Consider the following 24374-nt stretch of genomic DNA (forward strand, 5'->3'; position numbering starts at 1 on the left):
CGCCAGCGGGACGTGGAGGGGCCGAAGGCGCCTGCGGGGGCGGGGCAAGGACGTGAAGAGAGAAGCGAATCAGCCCGGCCCGCTCTAGCGCGGGGAGGGGCGGGGCCGCAGCTAATTTGCATAAAGGTAATTTAACCTCGCTCCTTCCGCCCCCCATTCAGGGTGATGCCCCAGCTGCCGGCTCTGCTCTCGGACGGTCACGTAAGCCAGCCGCGGAGCGCTGCACCCCGGGCGGTGTAGTCCGGTCCGCGCCGCAAAGCCTGCTGGGCCCCGTAGTCCTTTGCACGGCCTGGGCTCGATGCTCGCCGCGCTCCGAGGGGCGCCTCATCCCACCTCCCTTCTTGGAGCGAGCGACAGCCGCCTCATCCAACCCGGCCTCCGCTCTTGCCCCGAGCGACAGCCGCCTTAGCCAATTGTGAGCTGGCGCCCGGCCTCTCCGGCGGTCGGGGCGGGGGGGAGTGGGGCTCGGGGGGCGTGTCCGCGCTCGCCGGGGGGCGCCGAGGTGGGAGCGCAGCGGATGTAACGGTTTGTCATGGCAACCGCGCCGGCCGTTGGCGCCGTTTCCCTGGGGCTGCCGTTACGTCGTCTCGGCGCCTGGGGACTCTTCCCGCCCGGCGCCGCGGAGGTCGGGGGCGGTTGCTGTTGTATTTCCCTTCGCCTCGGGCGGGTTTTGAGCCCCTCGAGTTGTCTCTGCGCGAGTTTCCTCGGCGGGCGCCGCGGCGCGGGCGGGGGCCTCGCGGTGGGGAGGGGGAGGCCGCGCTGGCGAGGGCTGGTCGGTCTTCTCCCCCACCGGGCCTGTCTCTTGCGGGTGCTAAAGCACCGAAACGATGACAGCGGCGTGCCCGGTGGCTCCAGAGCAGCAGGCCCCGTCAAACGGGCGCAGCTCGACAGCTGCCCTCGAGCAGCCCCTCGGGAAACTTGCCGCAGCGCGCCAGGGGCCGGGCGTGCTGCCCGGGCGCCTCCGGGCCCCCTTCGTGCCCGCCGCCTGGCGGGGGCTGGGCCCGGGCCCTGCTGCAGCGCTGCTGGGCATTGCCGCAAAGAGAGGGGCTTCAGAGCGGCTCCTTCAGGCTCCAGGGACCCCGGGCTGTGATTAGAGCATGCCAGAAGCGCTATTAATGTCAGCTTTGTCTCCACCAGTCCGCTCTGTGCTTTCCTTATTCTTGTAACTTGAAGAAATGGCTCTTGCTTAAAAAAGTCAGATTTTTCTCTCTTTCGCTCAGGGCAATATATGCCAGACAAGTGCAGTGGGAGACCAGAAAACTTAAGCTGTGATTTTTAGTTCAGTCCTGTGTAAGGTTTCTTGTGTTCCTGCACTGGTTTTATTGTCCTTTGCGCTACCTTTGTCTGAGCTAATCAGACTGTGTGCTTTTCAGACTGGGTGGCAAATTCCTAGTCTACTGCACTGGATCACTAATTGGTAAATTGTGTGTATCATTGGCTTTTGCTGTACTTCAGCAGTTTCCAGTATTTGCTGTCTTACAGTCAACAATATTGATGGAGTAACCTGTTGCAGGTAGCATCATATCTTGCTCTCCCTGTTGATCTGCTTTAAAACTTATGTGTTGGGAGATTTCCTAGGCCCTGTGTTGCCACCCTGTGGCTTGCAAACAATTGCTACTCAGCTTAAAAAGTACCTTAAAGCTTTAGTTACTTGTTTGCTTTACAGATGCTGCATATACTACAGTTTGCTTGCTGTGTCTTTTTTCAGATCACTATGAAAGCCCTGTATTGTCAGCAGAATTCACCTGGAGAGGAAATGACATTTGTCTTCCAGGAAAGAGTGAGTTCCAATCATAATAGAGCTATTAATCATTCAGTGGAAGAAGGAAGTGTGGCTGAATGCCACAAGGGTATTGAAACACCTAACTATTCTGAAGACTTAAAAAAAAAAAAAAAAAAAAAAAAAAAAAAAAAAAAAAACTTGTATAACCCTTGAACATACAGGCAAGTAAATGAAGGTAGGGTAGGAATATTTTCCCATCATTATGCAGCACTTGGCAAGGCCAATACTAGATTTGTGTGTCATTTTGGTGTCCATATTTTAAAAAGTAGTTATGCTCACAAAACCAATGAACCCTGGTTTTATACAGATTGGCATCTTATGGTTGGATTTTTCTGGACACTCAAAAAGTAAATGTTGCCTGAATTTTACCATATTTGCAGTGTTCCTAATGTTATTTTCTCTCCTCTTTTGAGGTCTTTGTTTTATAGAATTGAACTCTCAGAGCAGCCTTTTCCTCAAAGGCATTGATAGTCTCCTCTGTTTAACTACCTATCTTTCTGAAACTTACAGGAACAGCAATGTCTGGAAGACCACTACTGTTCTGTAAAATTTGGTTAAAACTATTGTGCTAAAAAGTCTTCCTCAGTTTGAGGTGAACACTAATTGGACAAGTGCACACACATGTATCTGAGGCATAAGGCTAAAGGATGTGGAAAAGTGCACATCAATGCAGTATGAGTGTCTGAACAGAAGAAAAACGCCTGAATGGTTTCATGGATGCAAACCTGTTTTTTTTAAATGAACCTGTTACCTATATGAAATATATTAATATAGGTAATATATCCCAATGAGCCATGCATCAAAATGAAACAATATAATATTGATAACGATCTTCAGGCAACAGCTGTAAAGCTGCAGTAGTGAAACACACTGGATGAATTACCTGAAAAGAAGGGTACAGTAAGAAGGTTTATTGTGATATAGCCAAGATGCATATTCAGGGTGCGATCTTAGGTCAACTTAAATTGATTGTGAAACTGTGCTTCTGCTGAAAATGTTTGTTCCTGTCTCAGCTGCACGTTTTTGTCCTCTTCCATGTAATAGTTTTAGCAGTTGTGCAGCTATAAGGTGAAATAAAACAGCATATTTATCCAGGTGAAAACTACTAATTCTTTTACAAATTAGTTTACATCTGCCTAATGGCTCCATGATTGCTAGCCTCAACCCAAAGGAGAGGATAGCAATAAGTAGCTACTGGCAACAGGTGAGCAAGACAGCTTGGTATTGTCTTAGATAAGCTTGCCCAGATCTTGAAATTGCATGCCTATGTATATTCTTTGTCTCCCTAATGGCCTATTTTGAGCTCTTCAGACATGGAACTAATTCTGCAGGTGTTTGTATAATGACCAGCACTATGGAATCCTAATCTTAACAAAAAATAAATATTGAAAAAAATGAAGAAAAGGAAAGCCTGTTGTCTGAGGAGATCTTAATAGATTTGAGGGTGGATAAGTCAGTAGCTTAGATGAAGAATTTCCATCGCAGATCTGCTTTATAGGATTACATGGTCAATTAATAATACTGATGTATTTAAATAATGAAGGCAGGAACCAGTTAACAGCATAAACGTTTGATAGTTTCTTACTCTTTTTAAGACATGCATTCTAGATCTTTATAAAAACGGTTTTACTATTTGCATTGGTTCATTGAACTATGCATACCTAAAGGACAGTTCCAAAATATAACATACTTTTAAATAGAAGTTGTTGTTTCTTACATAAATCTCTTAGATTATAACTTTATTTTTTTTAAAAACAGAGATACAATATTCATCTAGTTACAATAGTCTAATGGCTTGACAGTGTTTTGTGGAACAAAGAGTGAGAACCTACTTTGGTTTGTTGGAGGAGCAGGAGGTCAGTCTGACTGGCAAAAAGCCTTGCAGTTTTAAAGGAGCAGCGTGCATTTAACTCACCTGGGGTGAGAAAAAGTTCAGCTTAGTATCTCTCAGACAGAAGTTAGTGTTCATGTTGCTAAGCCCAGGAGAAAAGCAACAGCTGTTTGTTGGGAAGAGTTTAAAAAAAAATAAAGAAAAGCTTAAACACTTAGCAGGATATCATAACTTCAGAAGGAGAAACAAAGGTTTCTGATGTTGTGGTAAGTGTTTCACTTTCAATTGGAAACAACAACAACAAAAAAATGCAGACTACAGTGTAACATGGAAATACATGATTTTGCCACTAGTACCTGAACTGTGTGGAGAGAGCAGCCCAAAACTCAGCTTGGCTAATTAAATACTTTCAAGTAGCAGTACTCAATTACTTAAAATCAGTTCAGATATTGATGCTGAAAAGCAAAGTCAGAATAGTAAGGGGAGACTTTTAGTAATAGAGCTTTATTGTATATAAGGTGCCCGTCATTTATGGGACTCAACACCAATCCTTGTCAGTGCAATTTCTTCTGCATTATCTGGACTACTTGAATATTCACTTGATTTTTTGATGTGATTGTCTGAGTTCGTACTTAAAATTCTCTTAAAATTCTCCATCACCCCTATTGTATTATAAACCCGTCTCATTCCATTTGTTAGTACATAATTAACCCTTAGCATCTGTCTAAACTTGCTTCAGATACGGGTGTGAAATTTAACTTGGAAGAAGAAAAACAGAATAATAACTTTCTAGTATCTTTTAAGATTTAGAAAGGTCTAGTGCTCAGTTTGTAACAGTAATATGCATATACTTAAAATGTATGTTGTAAATCCATTGTGATATCAGTTTCACTTTCATTGAAGAAATGGTTTGTAGTCAGAGTACTATAATCAAGAAAATCTAAAATAAAGACTCTCTGGAAATGGACTTTTGAGATCCGGAGAGGATTCTACTAGCACATTCATGTTGTGTTGTATAATGTAATGCCTGTAAACTTGTCTTCCTAGGAAAACCTTCCTCCTACAAGAGACAATGATGTGAAAATACAAGTTAGAGCCTGTGCCCTGAGCTGGATAGATACAAAGGTATGTGCTTAATTTTTATTAAAGCTAGAGGTGTTTACATTTTCTGTTGAAGGTTCTAAGCCAGGGCCTTAGCTGGTAACTGGCACAATTCCATTTATGCCATATGAGGATATGGCCTTACTGCTGAGAAAGAGGGCACAAGATTGATGTGGTATTCCTGCATATCTCTTTAAATAAGCAGCACCTGTAATTTGGTTCTTAATTTATGGAGAAAGATTAGTTGTCATTTTGAGTTCTCTTACAGTAAAAACCCTTTTATCATCCTCTGCATACTGACTTTAAGTCCCAGTTTGGTTTGGCAGTTAATGACTCTCTCTGTTCTTATTTTTTCTTTTGTATGCTTCTAAATTTAAATACAGAAAACCATTTCAAAGGTTTTAACATTAAATGAGGAATGTGTGTATTATTTTTTTTTTCCAGATAACATTTTGGTAATGGCCCAATTGTTTGCATATGTCAAATGCTATAAGATGATAATAAATATGCAAAACTTGAGCCTTGGTAAGAAAGTTATAACCATTATTTTCATTTAGCTTTTGTCAGAAATTAAATTGGAGAAGGAACTCTTACCTGTTGGTCGAGAAATTTCTGGAGTTGTGCTGGAAGGTAAGTCAGTAAAATTGTCTTGTGAGGGTTAAGAGCAAGAATTAAAGTCTGCTAATCTAGGACATATAAGTTGTCTTTGTATGGTATAACTTTAATAGTAGGAGCTAGTATTTGCTTTCCTGATGAAGCTTTTCCTACATCAGCAATGATATTCAAGTTAAAAGTAGAAAAGGGACTAAACTGTAATGCCTGCATATTTGCTCAGGGTAAAAAGGCCATGCACAGCAGCTAAATAAAATATACTAAGATCTTATCTGTTTTAACAACCTTTAATTTATTTGTATAAAGTATTTCTTGGAATAGTGAGGACAAAATAACATTCAGGAATTTAGGAAGCCTTCACTTGCATGTCAGCCTTTGATACGTTGTTTAAACCTTAGATCTTTCAAACACATATACCTATGTGTACTAGCATATACTGTTTGTAGATGTTAAGTAAAAGATTGGTTTTCAGCATGTAAACATCATTTAATGGAAAAAAATACATTTCTCACTAGTAAGGCGTGTTTAGTTTTGTAAGCTAATGATACAGAGCGCTCTCAAATGTTTGTTCACTATCACCTCTAAATATTTATGTTCATGCCTTCTTTCCTTACATTCATACATTCTTCGTAAGTTGGAAGGAAGGTGTCCTTTTTTCAGCCAGATGATGAAGTAGTGGGTAAGTTACTGCTTGTTTACCTTATCAACTAACATAGTAATCTTTTTATAATGAATGGCTCAGGTTATAATCATTACTAAAGCTACAATTAGACACTTATTTTTCTAAGTTCGAGATAGTGTCACATGAATAAACTCCTGTAAATGAGAATTCTATTTTTAAAATATTCTCTTAAGGAATTTTTTTGAATATAAGAGAGAAGTTCAGGTCCCTGGCTATTGTAATCTGTCACAGTCCTATTGCATTCACTGAGTATTTAAGAATAGACACCAGGGTACAATTAGCTGGGCAAAGTGAGTGTTTTAAACACAACCTTTGAATAAATACCCAATAACTTCTATCTGTAGCACCACTGTAATGTAATTAATACAGATTTTTGTTTTCTGTGGATGAACAAAGTTTAGGTTTATTATTTACTGTCTTCTTGAGAGTGATATAAAAAATATACAGTTAGCTTCTAGAGATGAATATTTTCAAATATAGAGAAGACTGTTCACTTTATTCTAAGGCATTTCAATTTCTAACTGAGCGAAGAAATGGTAGTAACTTAAACATGCGAGCAGGTTCACCACTTTCAGTGGATTTTGAGTTGCTGAAAGCAAGTCACATACTCGAGCATTTTCCTAAATACAAGGACACATTTAAAAAGAAACATAGATTGAAGTTGCTCTTTAACTAGAATCTTCATTTTCATTGCACTTTAGAATGAAACATTTATTACATATAGATTTTTTTTTAACCCACTTATGAAAGTGGGCCTTCTTTCCCACCCCCCAATCCTAACCATAGGGAGCCCTTCTTCAGGATTTGTGATCCTGCTCTGAGACTATCATCAGAGAAGCCCATCAGAAGGGCAAGTAGTAATCACTGGTTTGGGTTTTGTTTTTTGCTTGTTTTGTTTTTGTCCTACTTTTTTTTATTGTTCAAAACAGATTTCCAGGTCGAAATCATGTGCAAAGTGTTCTGGGTTTTTCTGTTTCTGGAAGATCTTGGTAGCTTTTTCATATTATTAGCTTCCTATTTAATGGAATAGGATGTGTGATCATTATTATTATTGATTCACTGTAGAAAGTGTAATCCTTATAGTTTGGAATTAATATTCCATTTTACAGAGTGTAAAAATCACTTTACTTTGTCTAATAAAGTAGAACAGTTATGTTCAGGAGTTCTTAGGACTTGCAAATAAGCACATGAATACCTTCAAAGTATGAATAGTATCATTATTGTGAATGCTTTTGCTCATTCGTTTAAATATCTCACTGATATATGCTGCATCTGTTGAATATTTTTAAATAGCATTTGTGTGTCAATCGCCTTCTGTTATAGCTTAAGGAATACAGCTTCAGTAAGTAGTTAAGGAAAAAAAATTCTCTGAAAATCTGCTGATAGACCTGAGAAAGCTAAATGACATTCTAAGTGACTGTTGGAGGGTTGGGATTTGGGGGGGGGGAGGGGGGGGCGCGTTAGGGCTTGATTCCATTATTGTTGATTCAATATAGAATAAATCAGGCTGAATCAACTGAGCTACTTCAGTCTACATCTGAAATTAAAGGAGTGGAATCAGTCATGGAGTTGGGATCTGGATCATGAAAGAAGCAGATTCCTTTTGTCTTTGAAACTTCTGTTGTATGGGGTTTTTTATTCTTCTATACTGAATGTTTGCAAATGCAAGTGCAGAAGAATCAGAATTACACTTATGGAAAGCTGGGTGGGAGGAAGACAAAGAAAAAGACATTAAATATTTTTAGCTCTAAAAGAAAGAAAACTCCAATTCTCCTTTTTAAATTCTGAAACCTCTTAGCATTCCCTTTCAAAACAACTGTTCATCCTTACACATCCAATATTGATACTCTAAAGATGAAAGACAAGAGTGAAATATTTTCTCTGTATAATATTTTTCTCTGTAGTAAACATTTCCTAACAAATACACTTCCCAGTTGCTATTGCTGTGTGTTCATACTTAGTTAACGAATGGCAGATCTAAAATAAAATAGCTATTGCCAAAAGGCTTGGTTGTTCATGTGCTTAATAACATTAAACTGTCCCACAATATATACTTGTCAGAAAAATACCTCCACTTGAATTGCACAAAAAAGCTTAGCCTTCTGTCAAAGAGTATAGTCCTGGTATATACCCCTTACTGAGCTGAACAGTAATAATGTGGAAATAAGCTCATTATTTATAAATCTACTCTTATTCATGTTAAAAATAATACTGCATTTACTGGAACTACCTAGTGTTAAATATCTAATCTGCACCTAAAGTTATATGAAGAATTGTTTTTTTTCACTTTCAACGTTTTTATGATCCTTCTTTAATCTTACAGAAGGCGGCTGCTTTTTCTTTGTCTGTAAAATGTATTCTCTATGCCTAATTCTTTTCTTTAGCTAAGAAAAGTATAGTTTTAAAATGCCAGACTAGCCAAAAATCTCTTAGAGATACATTCTTGATTTTCTTTCAAAGCTACAGTCAGTTTTATTTATTGCTCTCCAAATCTCTTAGCAATCAATTATGCTGTGTTCCTCACTGAAATAAAGGCAGGGAATAATACTCAGAGCTAAATCTGCCACAAATACTTGGAGACATGAACCTAAATATAAAATTTACCTGCTTAGGTTTTATTTAGGTTTTATCACCCAGCTTGGGTGTTGGTTCTTCCACGTGCCCTGTTACTGAACAAATAAATCAGTGAAGGAAAGCCTTATGCTATGTGGAGTGTTTTTGACAAATAAGGTGAAGAATCTTTTGTACTTTCATCAAATGCATGATATGTATAAGATAAATAAAGCTCTACGCTTAATAATGTGGGAGCTTCTGGTGAAGTTATGAGATATACTGACTTAGGGGCACCATTCTTTAAGAGGCTGTATATCTTTAGTTCCTTCCCTCGTATATACAGGGATCATATTTTTCTGAATGGTTTCAGAGATTCTGAAATCAATACGAGTTGACAGCAATGTATAATGGCTCCTGGGAGGCCATAACATACTAAAGTCTTTAGTGTTAGAAGACAGTATGACTTGTACCTGAATTTTTGCATCTCTTTGTCAAGAAAAGGAAATGTTGTCTTGTATTATTCATTGTTTTGCTTTTTCTATAGTAAGATGTTAAAATGTAAACTTTTAGATGCCAAGGCTATTTTAGTTTACTGTAAGGATATTTGAGTCGGTCTTCATATTTGAAATATGATATTGTATTAATCATCAAAATCTGAATAATGCTTTAGAATAGAAGATTTATATTTGTAAGTGAAATTTCTTCTTTCATATGTTTGTATTTGTATATTAAATTTAAGAAATAGAGGATGACTTAATTATGAAAGTAAGATAGAAGAGATAAAGTTGTAAGAAAGTGTTCTGTTCTGAGATTCTCTTCCTCGTGTTATTTCCCAGTTGCACAATAGCTACTGTAGCTAGCTATTCTTGACTACTTTTATTATGTAAATAAACCCTTGAGTAAGCTGCAGATACATATGAGCCCTGTAGGAAAACCATTGAATGGGAGTTGTGAAAGACTGGCAGAAATGGTAGCCAAATATGTTGAGGATGTTAAGCCAAAGCCCCTGCTTTTGCCTAATGGAGTGTAAAATTTGGGTGGGCGAAGGAAACAAATATTACAGGTTTTATCCAGGAAAGTGTACTCCTTGGACCTTTTCTCTCCCCCCTCTCCACCTGCCTTTAAAACACCTGTTCACTTTTTCCACCTTTCTGGGGTTTTTTTATTTGTTTCTGCTTGCTCTTAAGTATATTCAAAGCCTGATCTGAGGCCAGAACCTACTGTTCATGAATCTCATTCTTTCATCAGTGAAGGAAAAAAAGCACTGTTATGATCAGGGTGGATTTTTTTTTCTCCTGTCTATTCTGTGTTTGCTTTTTGTCTTCCATGTTTTTTCTTCAGTTTCTCTCTTCTCTGTTCCAGTTTTTTATAAACCTACACTCACTTATTCTTGCTTGTTCTTCCTTTCCTTCTTTCTGCCCCTTTTCTGTTGCTCTTTAACAACACGCTTACCTCTTGTCTTCCATCCTGGTGTCCCGTATCAGCACTGTTGGCTTGGTCTGTGCCCACCTGCAATACGAGAGCTCAATTTTCTTCCTTGCTAGCCTTGGCCCAGAGTAGGAAGAGGAGCACTCATCAGAGAAAGAACAGTGTGAAATGAGTTCAAACATGGTCTGACAAAGGTTAAGGGTGCCACTAGCAGAAAAGCAGTCAGTATTGTCCCCCTTCTTAACCTCCCTACCTCCAAAATGCTGTTTGGATCACCTGTGACACCATCTCATGCACTGCAGGCACAGGGATTACAGGCTCTTACCCTGAAGAGTTAACCTGTCATAAACCTGACAAGAGCAACTGAACCACAGACAAAGTGGGACTAACAGTTTAATTAGGAGCACCTGTCTTGGTTATAATATATGCTTGTTTGGAATTAAAGACTTAAGTTCAATTTTTTTTTTCCCCCTTCAGGAATTTTGCCCCTGGATTCTGAAGAGTCTGGTCTTTGTGAAGTTATTCTAGTTCATGAGCATTACTTGGGTATGTAGTCCATCTGTTTTTGTAATATTTACATATACTGCATCTTTATAGTTCAATTTGGTTTTTCTAATAGGCAACAAGTAACTAGGACTTTCAAACAAACTTGTGTTCTGTAGCAGCATTCAGACATCCTGTGTACCCCACCTATTCACAGAAGCTTTCAATACTGTATACTCTCAAAAGCTTTTTCTTTGGTGTTATCACTTAATGGGTTAATGTTTTCCCTAAACACACAAGCTGACTCATCTTTTTTATTTCCTTCTAACTTCCCTTTTTGTTGCTTCATTTTCTCTTTCTACTGAATCACCTCATATGTTACAGAATTAAATGTTTGTGAAGATAGTTGGGGGGGGGGGGGGAGTTCCTCCTCCCTTTGACCCAATTCAGAACCATCATCATTTCTGGCCAGACTAACAGTTGGAATAAAACCAGCAGACTAGAAGCTGGAGAAAGCAATTTTCAGGGAACAATGACCAGGGAAACAAAAGCTAGAAGACTGTGCTGCCTTCTAATTATACACAGAGGCAGAAAATAGTTTTTACCCCCCCCCCTCCCCTTGAATAGCTTACTTAGCACAAAGTAGTATGTACTGGCACACAAAGTGATGATGATCATAGAATTCTTTTCCAGCACACATAAATGAACCCAAGTGATCACTTATGTTGTTGTATAGCTCTGTTGATTCAATCCAGATTGTCAATCCTTATGTTTAAAGAGGCAGACCAAACTTTTGCTGTCTTTCCTTTCTAGTGCCTCAGGAGGATGGTGCTTGCTCGTTTAGTTTTATGCCAGACTTTCAGCTGGGCTGTGATGGTTTTCTAGCTCGGTATCAAGCTCTCCTCTTAAGTCACGTAAATTGTCCGCATTGAAAATGTTTGGATTTGAGATTCCTAGTTTACGAAGTACTTCAGTAATGTTATCTCCCCAGGCTTTTAAGCATGTGGATAGAATGGGAAAACTCTTAGCAGTCTTGTAGGTAGAGACAGCAGAAAACAGATGACAAGTAATGCTGTATTGACTTTTCTCTCTGAAAACCCCCAGAAGCTATTTGTACCCATGGATTATGAAGTGAGTGAAGGGCAATGTTTCTGACCTGTAGACAGAATTATGAAATCATGGGTTGGATCTTGCGTTGTCTAGTGTCTGTGTCAGAATCCTCATTATGAAGAGGAGAGGTGACCTCCTTAGATCTCTTCTGTCAGGTTATGGTAGAAATGGAGTTGTTCCCCCCCCCCCCCCTTAAATGTTATGTTTGTATTTGAATTAGCTCACAGGAGTGCTGCAGAAGCAACCTTAGTTTTCTCAGAATAGCAAGTGCCTTTCTCCTCTTTGACCTGGTCCAGCTGCTATGTTTTATAATTTTATATCTATTTTATATATTCTTTATGTATACACAGACATATAACTTTATAATAATTTATCATTGCTGAGCCACACATTGGAATACTGCCTTTGTGAAGTGGATCATAATGACACTTGTAGTTGATTTGACTCTTAGAATTTTCTTTCATATTTTAGACATTGATTAAAATCTAAAGACTATTCTCAGTGAAATGTCAGGGACTCACTCTTCTTTTCCCCCCCCCCCACCTGTTTGTTTTTTTTCCCCTGAAATAGTTCGTAAACCAGAAAAAGTTTGTTGGGTTGAAGCAGCAGGGACTGTTCGTGATGGTGTCCGAGCATATACAGCCTTACACTACCTTTCCCAAGTCTCTCCCGGAAAAACTGTACTTGTAATGGATGGAGCAAGTGTAGGTAACAACTGTGCAATAATAAAACTATTTTGGAACAGATTACATAAACAACAGTCTTATCACCAGAAATATTGGATTTGTTATGACATACTGAGCTTATCAGGCCTGGCATTCTGTTCCTGGTATTGCCCTTACTGAATTGGTAGGAAGGGCCCTTCCACGTAAGATATTCAGCCAAGAATACAATCCTTTACATGTTGTGTGGGTAGTAAAGAGGCAGTTCTTCTTGCTGTTTTATACTAAGCCCTCGGGTACAACTGGAGAAGAGTACCTTAATTTTTTCTTCCCTTTCCCACCACTGCTTTTTAACTTCTCTCAGATATAAATAATTTCATTTGCATTACTGAAATCTTTATTGCTAATGAAGATGTTAAATTTGTGGCAGTAAAGATTCATTAATGTAAATGTGGCTGGAGCTCTTTTTCTTGGTAGCAATTCATCTTCAACAATCAAGCAGGCCCAGAGCTAGAAATTACAGCTGCAGTTATGGTACTTGCATTACTTGGAGTAGAAGCCAAGCTATATTGTTGAATAAAAGAACTAGTTAATCTCCTAAAAGTTAGATCAGAACTTCCCAGTCAATGAAAAGACTTTCTTTGGCTTCAGTTGGAACAGAAGCAGATCCCTGAATATTCAAATTCTTGGTTCAGATGTATTTTATGAAAGGACTAAGTTTATTTCTGGATACTCCCCTGACTTCTCCTGACCTCCCTTTGCAATATAATCATCTTTAACTGTATCAAATTGCTGCTGTAGATGAACTGTTCTTTTTTTATTTATTTTTTTCTCCTGCAGCCATTCGGTACAATAGCTATTCAGTTAGCACAGCATAGAGGAGCTAAAGTAATCTCTACTGCACACAGTCTTGAAGATAAGCAGTACCTGGAGAGGCTTAGACCTCCTGTGGGTGAGTTTTATTCTTAAGTGTGAAAGTTTGTGCCAAAGGAGAATTTTGTTTTGGGGGGTTGTCTTTTGTTGTTTTTTTTCCTCCAGTCTAGAGTCTTACCTCAGGTGCTGAAGTCTGAAATACAGACTTACAAATAGTCTAAGTAGTGTAAATGTTTATTCTGTACTCCATTCATTAGATATTTAAGTTATATTTTAGGTGTGTTTAATGTCATTTTATTCTTCATTTAAATTGTGATGGCTGTCTCATAGCACTTCTCATCTAGCAGAATAGTGCTTTAATGCTGGCTCTTGGCCTAACTATTGGAGCAGTCTTTTCACTTTCAAATAAAATGTTGCTTGTGAGCAAGAAAGCATTACTAAATTACCAGTATCACAGCATGTAATCTACATACCTGAGCCAGCATTTCAGATGTAATCATATACTTGAGATACAGTATTCACCAGACTTAAATTATTTCTAATAGTATTTTATCAAGCTGTGTGGCAGCTCAGTTTCAGGCACTGTCATAACTGTAAAACAATGCTTGTTTTATTGTAGCTAGATTCTCAATGGCTTTGTTGGATTTTCCTATGTTCTGAATGAGTTTTGCATTAGACACCTTATGTGCATTCATCTATAACTTTAGCTTCAACTTCATGATATTTGTAAGTTGGTTTTTCTTTTTTTCCCCTCAAAATTAACAGTATTGTTTGGAATGTGGGAAAAGACTCTGTAAAAGCTTTTTACCATCTTTTCCTATCAAACTTCTTTTTCTAGCTTTGATGCTGTAGAGTGGAGGGAAGTAGAATATTTCTTTTATAAAGAGATTGTCCTTAAATGAAGGAGGCTATTGCAAAGTCCAGAGTCATTGCAGTCTCTGATCTTCGCTGTACCAGTGTCTGATGTTCTTCCTCCTCAAATTGCAAGGTCTGCTACAGAAAGTATAGTCACCTAGTTGAAGTATTATTCTTAGTGTGATTCTTGTTGTCATTCAAAGAAGTATATGTAACAGTAACTGTGGCTGTTGCAAGAATGCCTTTGAGGAGAGAAGTGTTGTGTAGTCACAGTTATCCTGTCTGCATCTGTTACAATTGCATCAGTTGAAATATGTATGAGTTAAGATATAATCTGATTAAAAAGATAATGTCAAGGTTAACTGTCCCTGACTGTCTCCTTTCTCCTTTGTTGTTTTGCATAGTGGTATTTTTCAATCTTGACTTTCCAAATGGAGAATTACAGCAGTTTTTAAATCTTGTCTCTTAGTCTGGGTGACTTACTAACAACAAGTGTTGCTGATATGCAGGTGCACATAGTATTGTCCTTGTGTTCTCCCTGCTGGCTCAAGAATAGTAAACTAGCAGAGGGATGAAATAAGCCAGCGAGCTGCTCTTTAGACACTGAGAGAACGGGGTTCTTGTCAATTTTAATTCCTTTCTGGCTCCCGAGGACAGAACTGGCAGTGGAAGCACAGAGACAACATAGTGTGCATGTGCATTCTGGGGCTGCACGTTCACACACATCTGCAGCGCCAGGGAGTGATTCACTTCCAGCCTACCAAGTGAGCCTTTAGCTCTTCCACTAGTCATTCTGGAGGGCTGAGAATGCAGCAGGAAGCAGAGTGCTTTGCAGAGCTTATTACACAATAGGAGGGAGAGAGACATTTTTGCTTTCTGACCTTAATGATCTTGAGCAGGGAATTGCAAAGTTTTGTGTTGGGAATATAATCATTTCTTCCAAGACCCCACAGACTTATGCCTAGATTTTTATATTGCCCCTTTTTCGCAACTTGCCAAAAAGGGCTAAATTTTTTTCCTATTCTTATTTTCTTTCTTCAGAGGTCTGTTTTGGGGGGCTTTGGGTATTTTGTTTTGTTTTTGCTGTAATAATATATAGTACAGGTATCACAATATAAAGCATTTTTGTGAATGCTGTTGATGCTTAGAGGTTTGTGATGCCAACTGTTACAGGATAAAAAGTAAATAGAAAAGACATTCTAAAATTCAGCTGTGTAATATTTTATAGGTATATTTTGCTAATGATATGATAACTTTAGTTAAGAAAGGACTTTGTAATTCATATGTAAAGGTAACTTACTTTATTATCCTAGTCCTGTCAGCACATATGAATGACTTTCGATTGCTTGGTATATTTAATTTTGTACTGACGTTTTTAGCTTTTATGAATGTTAATATAAAATAAGTGCTCTAAGCAAAACAAGCATTGCTAGATATATCTAAATTGGCTTGCTTTTAACATCTGTGGGTGGAGATTTTTTCAGTTGGAGGCTTGTTTAGGGGGCTTTTTGCATTGTTTTTAAGTACAAGTCTGTCAGTTGTCATTGAGCAGTAGCTTGTGTTAAGAGTATATAGCATAACTGCCTCAAAATGGTTGAAATAACTATCTCTGCAGTAAAAAGGCCATTGTATATATTGCTCATATAAGTGTTTGTTTTGCATCAATAGGGGTTTAGTAGTCTTAAATATTTGTGGAACATAAACATTAGGGAAAAAAACTTAATTCCAACTTTACTTCAAATAAAGATGTAACCTGAGTATAGCATTCAAAAGAGAAAAAGAGTTTGTGTGGGAGCAAAAGAAATCCTGTTTGTTTTTTTAATAACAATATGAATCCAATGGCTAAAGTACAAATTTCTGTTAATGTTTAAGGATTCATATTTAGACTAACAGTAGGGGTCTTCACAAATGCCTTCAGTAATCTCTGGAGTAAATATAATAGCAATATGGAGGAGGGGATTATAATCAATTTAGAAATACTAATGATCATATTTCAGACTAGAGGCAGATTATGAAATAAATATAAATGTGATGAATTCCTATTAAAGAACAGAGAGATAAAATAGCCATGTAGATTATGCTTTGTTTTATTTGTTTTTAAACTAATCCAATATTAAGCTTTCAATGGATACATTCCTGGTAAGAACTCATTTGTGGTTTATGGGTCTCTCTTGAGCCTGTTCCGTAAACTAAGTAGCAGATCTTCTGGGTGGCATTTTTCAAACTTTGTAATAAAAGTTGCTGAGTAAAGGTAAAGTGATGTAGCAAGCTGTAGAAATACTGATACTTCTACTACTCACCCACAGTAAAAGAAGAGAGGAACTGAAGCCTACTTTCTGCCTGTCAGAATAATGTTAGCCTAGAAGCTGTGCAAGTCTCAGAAGGAGGAACTGAACTAAATTACAAGTGTTTCGTGAGAAATTTTACATAAGTTACAAAAAAAAATGGATGATATTAATTTGTTTCTCAGCCTTTTCCACAGTGGAGAGAAATTGTTACAGCATTTTGCTGGGAAGGAATTTGAACAGAATTTTGATGAGTACTGTTTGAAATATTGGATTGACTTGAATAACAAAATTGTAAGTTTTGACTAAACAGATATAAGGAACTGGTCAAACTGATTAAACTATTGACTTTCATTTGAATAGTCACTTTTTGAGGCTATTAAGTCAAAATTATCCTCAAGAAGGGAAAGCATATTTGAAGAAATTACGTTTATACCATGTCAAATTGCCTTGCTGAAAAAATACTTTTAACTTCTGAACTGAAGAAACTGGTAGGAAAAGGAAGTCATGATTTCTTATTTGCATACAGTCACATGCATTCATGTGACTATCATTATTAAATTATGAGCACATACATTCTCTTTGCCCAGATAATTTGACTTCAGTGAAAAATATTAAATGGTTGATTTAAGAATTTGAATGCATATTATGATTCAGTGAGGGTGGTCAAGCACTGGAGCAGGTTGCTCAGAGTCTTCATTCTTGGAGATATTCAAAACCCAACTGGACATGTCCCTGAGTAGCCTACTGTAGCTGACCCTGCTTTGAGCAGGGATGGTTGGACTAGAAGATCTCCAAAGGTCCCTTTCAACCTCAACTATTCTGTGATTTGATATGGGGGGGGGGGAATAACTTTTGAGTTTTTCTGAGCATTCTTATTCTTTCAATGACTAGTCTCTTGTTATTTTCTGTTCTCTCCCTTCCCTTTCCACCTTACTGTGCCTAAATTGAAGATATGCGGCAGCCTTTAGTAGGTAAGTATACTTTGTGAATTTAAGCTCAATCCATTACATTTTGGAAACATGCCTCCAAAATTATTTGCCATTATTTCAATTATCATTTTGAAGTGAGAAGTCTTTTGGCTGATTAGTTTCTCAATGTTTGTTCTGCCTCATAATTTAAAAACCAAACTGAAACCCTTAGCTGCTACTTCTCTGCCTTAGTTACTCCTGATGCTTTGGTTTAGCTTTGTAGTCATCTATAAAAATGGTATCGCAGATGCATGAGAAGAAAATATATTACTGACTTTTGGTTCAGAAAAATTTTTAAAGGTGTAAAAATTTCCATCTAAATATTTACTTAATACCACTGAGAGCCATTTAGAGGTTAAAAACATTGTGCAGAAATTATATAGTAATCTATGCTGTGAGATAAGAAACAGTTACTAAAAATTATTTTAAAGAGAAGATGAGTATTGCGAGATGAAAAAACTTGCTGGAATTAGAAGAGTCAAGCAGTGGCTCATTAGAGACTGAAATTTATTTTAATTTTTTTTAACATGCTTAACTGTAACTTGCACAACTATAAAATAACCTCTTAAGTGTTCTTAGCTGACTCGTACTCAGAGTCAAGGCTCCATGTGAAGGGAGAAACAGGTTTTTGTTTCCTCCTGTGACATGGAAGCAAGAGAAGGGCTCTGCAAGGGATTGGCAGGAAGTGGTGGTGGTTTTCATGAAGAGTAAGGGAAGAAAGCTGCGCTTGGAAAGCTTCCCCAAAGCATTACTGCCATGGTTATTCTTCTGACAGATAATTGGGAAGCTTTAGACATGAAAATAAGGTACTTCCTTACCTTTTGGCCAGTCTATATTCTTTCAGTAACATGGCTAAGTCACTCCAGACCTTATGATTTTGGAGAGGCTTTCGGGGGGGAAAAGAAAGATGGAGAATGAACTTACGAGAGGATTTCTGCTTCTTATAATAGAATACTTTATCCTTTTTGTCACAACAATATTGTGAGTTTTACTTCTGGATTAGGCAATACATATTTTTGGTGTTGATCTTGCATTGTATTGGAAAATTAAAAATACTGGCTAGTTCTTTAGCTTAGCTGCAAATTTGCTCATGATGCTTTCAAGAATAAGAAACTCTTCTGCTCTGAATCTAAACTCTACATTTTTATTGTACCTTACCAAACCTACTGCTCTGCCTAGCTCGAGTGATTGATGTGTCAAATGGAAAGATAGATGTGGCAGAAAGCTGCTTGGAAGAAACAGGTGGCCTAGGGGTTGATATTGTTCTAGATGCTGGAGGTATGTAACTGCTGAAAACTTGATTTTCTGAGTAGCATTAAGTAATTGTTTTTTGGTTTGGTTTTAACTTTCAAGTATTGTAAGTGACAGCTGCACCACCTCAAAAGATTACATGTAGATTGCTTGTTCTCATGTAATCTTATGTATGTACCTTTGCTCAACAGATCTTAAGCGTTTCTGATCATATCACCCTCTAGTGGAAGCATCTACTACTGTTAATCATCTTCCAAATTTCTGTGAAATTTTCCTCTATTTAAAACTGGAAAAAAGTCATTTAAAGAGTAGTTCTGCAACATCATTGTTTATGCTACCTTACTTAATACAAAAATTTAGAGCACAGGTTGCCAGTACTGTCAGTGTAGAACCTGTATTCTAAATAACTTGTAATAGTTGACAAGTCTAAAGTTACTGGTTTTAGCTGAATAATTAGAGAACTTCTTAGTTCCACTGAAAATGTGTGTTAAAAGAAAAATATATGAAATCTCCTAAATGTTCTGCTTTCTCAGATATTTTCATGAGACTTGCAGCATAATTTAATTACAGTGCTGCTCTAGAGAGCCATCTTTATTTTTATTCAAATGCATATTTTGCAACTCATTTGTATCTAAAACAGGACTGTAGAGAATCCCAAGATTTGTAGTTTTCAATACAGGAAAAGATAGACATTTCATTCTGGACAGTAATTTTATTTTCTTCTGAGCTCAAATGAATTTGTTCTTTTCTTCAGCGAGACTATATAGTAATGAAGATGAATCAACATTAAAACCACAGTTACTGCCTCATAAGCATGATATCATTACACTTCTGGGTGTTGGGGGACACTGGATAACTACAGAAAAAAATCTTCAGGTAAAGATAATGCGTCAGCAGGTTAGTTTGTACCACAGTGTGTACATGGAAGTAAGTGTCTGTGGGACTCTCTCACAGCTGAATGGTCTCCACTGTTAAATAACATGAGTTTTCACTTAAAACCTTCACATCCAGAACATGGGAAGCATTCATCCCATGACAGTGTTAATAAATGGTTTTATTTTCCTTTGCTACAGTCTTGGGGTTGTCTTGTACAGGAAGCAGTTGGATAGAAAGCTATTTTAATAGCTTGGTTATACCGACAAATTCTAAAGGATCTTTGTCTCAGAATATTAAACTATTTGGCTAGACATAAAAATACCATTTAAAATTTTAAATATTACAAGCTTGCTAACTTTTGAGAATGAGCAAGGGGTGTGTTTTTAACTTTTTTAATCAGTAAATATAAAATAACCATCTAGCTTTAAATTTTGTTAATAATAATAATATTTTTTATTTTGTTTAAGCTGGATCCTCCAGATAGCCATTCCCTGTTTCTTAAAGGAGCCTCAGTGTCTTTTCTGAATGATGAGGTATGGAACTTGTCAAATATACAGCAAGGGAAGTATCTTTATATCCTTTTGATGGTCATTTTGTTTACTAATGAGTAATCAGAGTGGGTGGAAATATAACAAACCAATGTAGGAATACAGTGCAACCATACTATAACATAGGTTCTTGTTTTAAACTAGTCTCTGTATTCCTTCTATGTATGTTCATAAAATGCCTCATTGAAAGTAATGGTGAAAAATAAAACATTCTGGAGAAATACAGTATTTCGGTTCAACATTGAACTGATCAACTGAAGATTTAGTCCTACAAGTTTTTATATTGTGCATATAACACTTCAGAATTATTTTTTTCTTTATTCTTTAGAGCAGTAGATACATCATCTATAAATCTTCTACAGTTAAACAGATTGCATTAAAATATTTGGTTTTGTAAGTTTTTCCTTATTTGCAGTATTCACATAAAATTTATTGAGCAAAGATGATACATGTGTGGGAAGAGGAATGACTCATGCATTATCTACATTTGGTCTTAAACAGCTGGACTCTGAGCTTTTTACTAGCATGACAATTTTCAGTGGATCACTTCAGGTAATGGAAGGATTGTCTATATTTATGGCTTTAAGGATGCTCCCTGTTCTGTACTGCACTGCAGATCATGATCTGCTGAATCACTTTTGCAGTTTGGCAGAACAACACAGGCAGGTGAGAATTAAGTCATTATATTCACAAAAAGCCTAACTACACTGCAGGGAAGTCCTCCCTTCCTCCACTAAATTGTAAAGTAGATTAAGTAAGGCCAGGTATACTAAGGAGGTAACCATGGGATACAAGTTATCACACATATTTTTATATTTTGGTATTTTTGTTGAACACTTAGCAGTTATCAGCATACAAAGTAAACTGACTAAACAGATTCCTTCTGTTGCTTCTTATGATATCTTTATAATCACAGCAACGACATATTTTATCATAGGAGAGTATAAAAGTTGAAAGGAAAATCTGCTTTTTGATCTGTCTTCTGTGAAATTCTTGAGCTGATGGCATTAACATCTGAAAAAAATCACAAGGTGATCACTTAGAATGGCTTGGATTTCAAATGTTAACCAAATTGCTCATACAATGAACGGAGGTATGTTATTTTTCAGAGTTTCATATAGAGACTAAGTAAAGCCTTGTATAATGCCTTGACATGAATGTTACATGAAATGAGCAAATCAACTCAGATTTATTTAAAAAGGTGTATATCATGGCTCCAAGAATTTATGAACTCTGCTCTTTTCCCAACCTCATTTTGATTTTTACCTCAGATGTCTGCATGGATGATGGGGATAGTTAACTTATACCAAAATCTGTCATCTTCATTCTCCAGGAAAAATGTAATTACCCTTCTGATTAGTTAGTTGTACTTATTACAGGTTGCATTTGTCAATCTTAATCCTTTGTCTGCCTTATATATTTTTTAAATGTTCTGTTTTTCTTTTTTGCATATTATTCCAGGAAGGGGTATTTCTGATCTATAAACAAGTGTGTAAATCTGATGATATAAAGATTGGAATTAGGGCGAAAATGAAAGTTAACCTTAACCCTGCTGGTTTTGTATCAGTACAGGGCTCTTGCCCAAAGACCTGATTGTAGAAAGATCAGTAGTCTGTATGTACATTGTTACCTTGACAGTCCTCTTAGATACGCATCTTAGAAGATATAATGGAAAAATTATCAAGTAACATTTTCAGGTGAGACTTTCTTTTTTTATTATTATTATTCAGCATTAGCAGCAAAGAGCTCTTGCTAGCACTGCACTGCAAACTGATATTGGGATGCTGAGGAAAAAATGTCTTGTTTATATGAAATGGTTTATGGTCTATTTTTGTTGGTAGTACAGCAGGCTAAGCACAAAGAAATTTCGTTAAAACTCCTGATTTCAGTAAAACTCCTGTTTTCTCTGTGGCTATATACTAAATCAGCATTTAACAGGCAGCACATTCTTTACTTGATCGGGGGGAGAGCATATATTTAGCTGCTCAGCTGTGTCTGGGAAATGGTGTTGGCTGTACAGAAAGATAGGGCAGTCTAATATTCCTTTGTAGAAAGAGTGGCCACTTCACTAGATATGAAGACTGCCACGATGCAGGGGAAGTGGAAGATCCTTATTCTCCATGCACAATAACAATTTTCCTGCTGAGCAAAAGCCTTCCCTCCTTTTTTTTCCCCCCTAAGAAGGATATCTTTAATTAAACTTCTGTTTCCTGTTTGCTTTATGGCTCTTCCTTTCTTCTGTGGATCCAAGCAAAGCTATAAAACTTTCACTTTGTTTAAGGAGTAAAGTTTACATAGTGGAAGTAAAGTCAATAGCAGTAGTTCTGGAATGTTTTTTATTGATCTGAGCATGCCCACAAGACATTTCTGATGCATTGTTCTGTTTTAGGCCTCAGCTGGATGAACCAATCCCATTGTATGAAGCCAAAGTTTCTATGGAAATAGTTCAGAAGAATCAAGCAAGAAAAAGACAAGTCATTCAATTCTGACACACAATTTCCTGATTTCTAAGCCTGTGGAAGATGAAGAAACACAATGTGTTTGAGAAGTAAATTAGTGTACCCTTTCAAATAATTCTGTAACCAAACTTAATCTTTTGTACATCTGCACAAATAGTCTGTGAAGCTTCTGAGACTTCAGGGTTTTTTGGATCCAGCTGAACAGTGTTTCCATCAGCAACTCCTAAGCAGACAGTCTTGACACAAAAATCTCATCTGTCCCTGGCTCCGTGACAAATACCAGTAACATCTTCAGGCAACCTCAATTGTTGTTGTACTTCCACCAAAAGAAATTAAAGGAAAAATATTTTGGTGTTGCATAGTAGTTCTTCCTTCTCCATCCCCCCACAGGTAGTCACCTCTATATTCACTGTTTGAGGCCAAGCACTCTGTAGTATACTAAGTCTTTAATCTGCATTTTAAAATTGTTTTTGTTATTTAATTGAGAAGTGGGGTGGCAAAGCCATCATAAACAGCAAGGATGCTGGAGGGGAAGGATATGGCACTGACACTAAGGGTTTCCCCCTCCACCACTGATTTGTCTTCCTTTCAGCAAGCAGAGATGTGGTAAACTTGACTTAGTATCTGTAGTTCATAAGTTGACACAATCATGCCTCTTTAATATATCTTCAGTTAGGACAGATATGAATAAATCCTGAATGTGATCTTATTTTATTCTAATGTTTGATGCACTTTATGTAACTTGTTACTGTGAAGTCATCTTTGGTATCTTTCCAGTGAGACCTTTGTATTCTGCACGCTTTCACCTCCCCTCTTTTAACCTGTCCTCCTGTACCTAGCGTAGCTCAAATCTGTTTATCCAGCACCCTGCTCTTACCATGTACCATCTGAAAATCAGTACTAGGAAAGAAAATGCTGTTTTTTTAACATGTGCCTTCCTCATTTTTATATGAGAGCAAAAACTTTTTTTTGACCTGTGGTCTTCATTATTATCGCTCAGTGACTCTCACTCTGAACCAGTGTAACAGGTTAGAAGCAAATACATACATTTGAGCTGAAGTGGAATATCTAGAAGCACCATACATATTTTCTTCCCATGATATAAGGCTTATAACAATCAGAAGCAATCATATTTTACTATTAAGGTGATATAATGTACTTTGAGAATAAGTAGTGCTTTTTATTTTATTTTTTTATATATATATATAAAAAACACATGAATCCTGTTAGTTTGAAGTATGTTCTGAAGCCTGCTTATTTTTTTTCCTGATGTTCATTTTAGCTTAAATGTTTGCAAAAGAAAGTAGATCAGAGGAAACAATGTAAGGGTAAAGAAATAGGGTTTAAAACAACAGGAAAAAAAATTAGAGACACAACAGTAGAGAAGAAGTATTTTTGTAATAGTTAACCCTTCTTCTTGTCAGTAGGCACATTGCTCCTAACTAGACTTATATCTTTATATACAAGTCTTTCCTATTTCTCACGCCCCCTGTGGAAGAAAGCAGCTGGTGGTTTGAGTGCGGCAGCAGGGCTCCCCAGGGCTCGGGGAAGAGAGGGGCAAGTGCTCGCGCCCCTTCGCGGCTCTGACGAGAGTCACGTTTGTTCCCCCGGGGTGGCTGGGGACGGCACGGGCAAGGCAGCTTGCGAGCTCCTGTCACAGCAGCGGCAGTGCAGCTGCGTCAGGCTACTGCCGGGCCGCGCGCAGCTGCGCTCCGGGCGGGGCGGGCTCTGCTCCCCCGGCGTTCGGAGACGCTTCGCTTCGCCGAGCGCCGGCCCCTCCGCCCGGGACTGCGGGGGGCCGCGCTTGTCTTCAAGCGCCTTCAGTAGCCGAGGGGGAGGGCAGCTGCGGCGGTGCCCCGCGGGCGGGCCCGGGGGGACCTCCCCGCCGCGCCGCGCCGCGGTGTCGCCTCCGGAGGCCGCGGAAAATGGCGGCGGCCACCGCCTCCGCGGGGCGCGGCCCCGCCCCGGCGGGGCGGAGCTCGCCGCTTTTGGCGCCACGCTGCGACAGTGG

At 38.1% G+C, this 24374-nt stretch overlaps 1 protein-coding gene and 1 long non-coding RNA gene across 6 annotated transcripts; one reads left to right on the forward strand and one right to left on the reverse strand.

Annotated features, from left to right (window-relative positions):
- Positions 1-48: 48 nt before the first annotated feature.
- On the forward strand, positions 49-22720 carry CRYZL1 (crystallin zeta like 1). 5 transcript variants are annotated; one of them, XM_067298971.1, is made up of 14 exons: positions 49-126; positions 1709-1780; positions 4662-4739; positions 5273-5345; positions 5962-6006; positions 10468-10536; positions 12154-12287; positions 13086-13197; positions 17212-17232; positions 18409-18507; positions 19235-19356; positions 19824-19929; positions 21556-21601; positions 22294-22720. In XM_067298971.1, the coding sequence occupies exons 2-14, from the start codon at positions 1715-1717 to the stop codon at positions 22391-22393; spliced, it is 1071 nt and encodes a 356-aa protein (XP_067155072.1). In that variant the 5' UTR covers positions 49-126; positions 1709-1714; the 3' UTR covers positions 22394-22720. The 5 variants fall into 5 exon arrangements, with proteins under 5 accessions (XP_067155072.1, XP_067155097.1, XP_067155091.1 ...); XM_067298990.1 differs by lacking the exon at positions 49-126 and adding an exon at positions 243-415; XM_067298981.1 differs by lacking the exon at positions 49-126 and adding an exon at positions 498-525.
- On the reverse strand, positions 2680-3675 carry LOC106494977 (uncharacterized). Its single transcript, XR_001294380.1, has 2 exons — positions 3616-3675; positions 2680-2844 (listed from the first exon to the last, which is right to left on the reverse strand). It is a non-coding gene; the product is annotated as an uncharacterized lncRNA (long non-coding RNA).
- Positions 22721-24374: the final 1654 nt, after the last annotated feature.

This window comes from Apteryx mantelli, chromosome 1, assembly GCF_036417845.1.
Source record: "Apteryx mantelli isolate bAptMan1 chromosome 1, bAptMan1.hap1, whole genome shotgun sequence".
Classification (NCBI taxonomy): Eukaryota; Metazoa; Chordata; class Aves; order Apterygiformes; family Apterygidae; genus Apteryx; species Apteryx mantelli.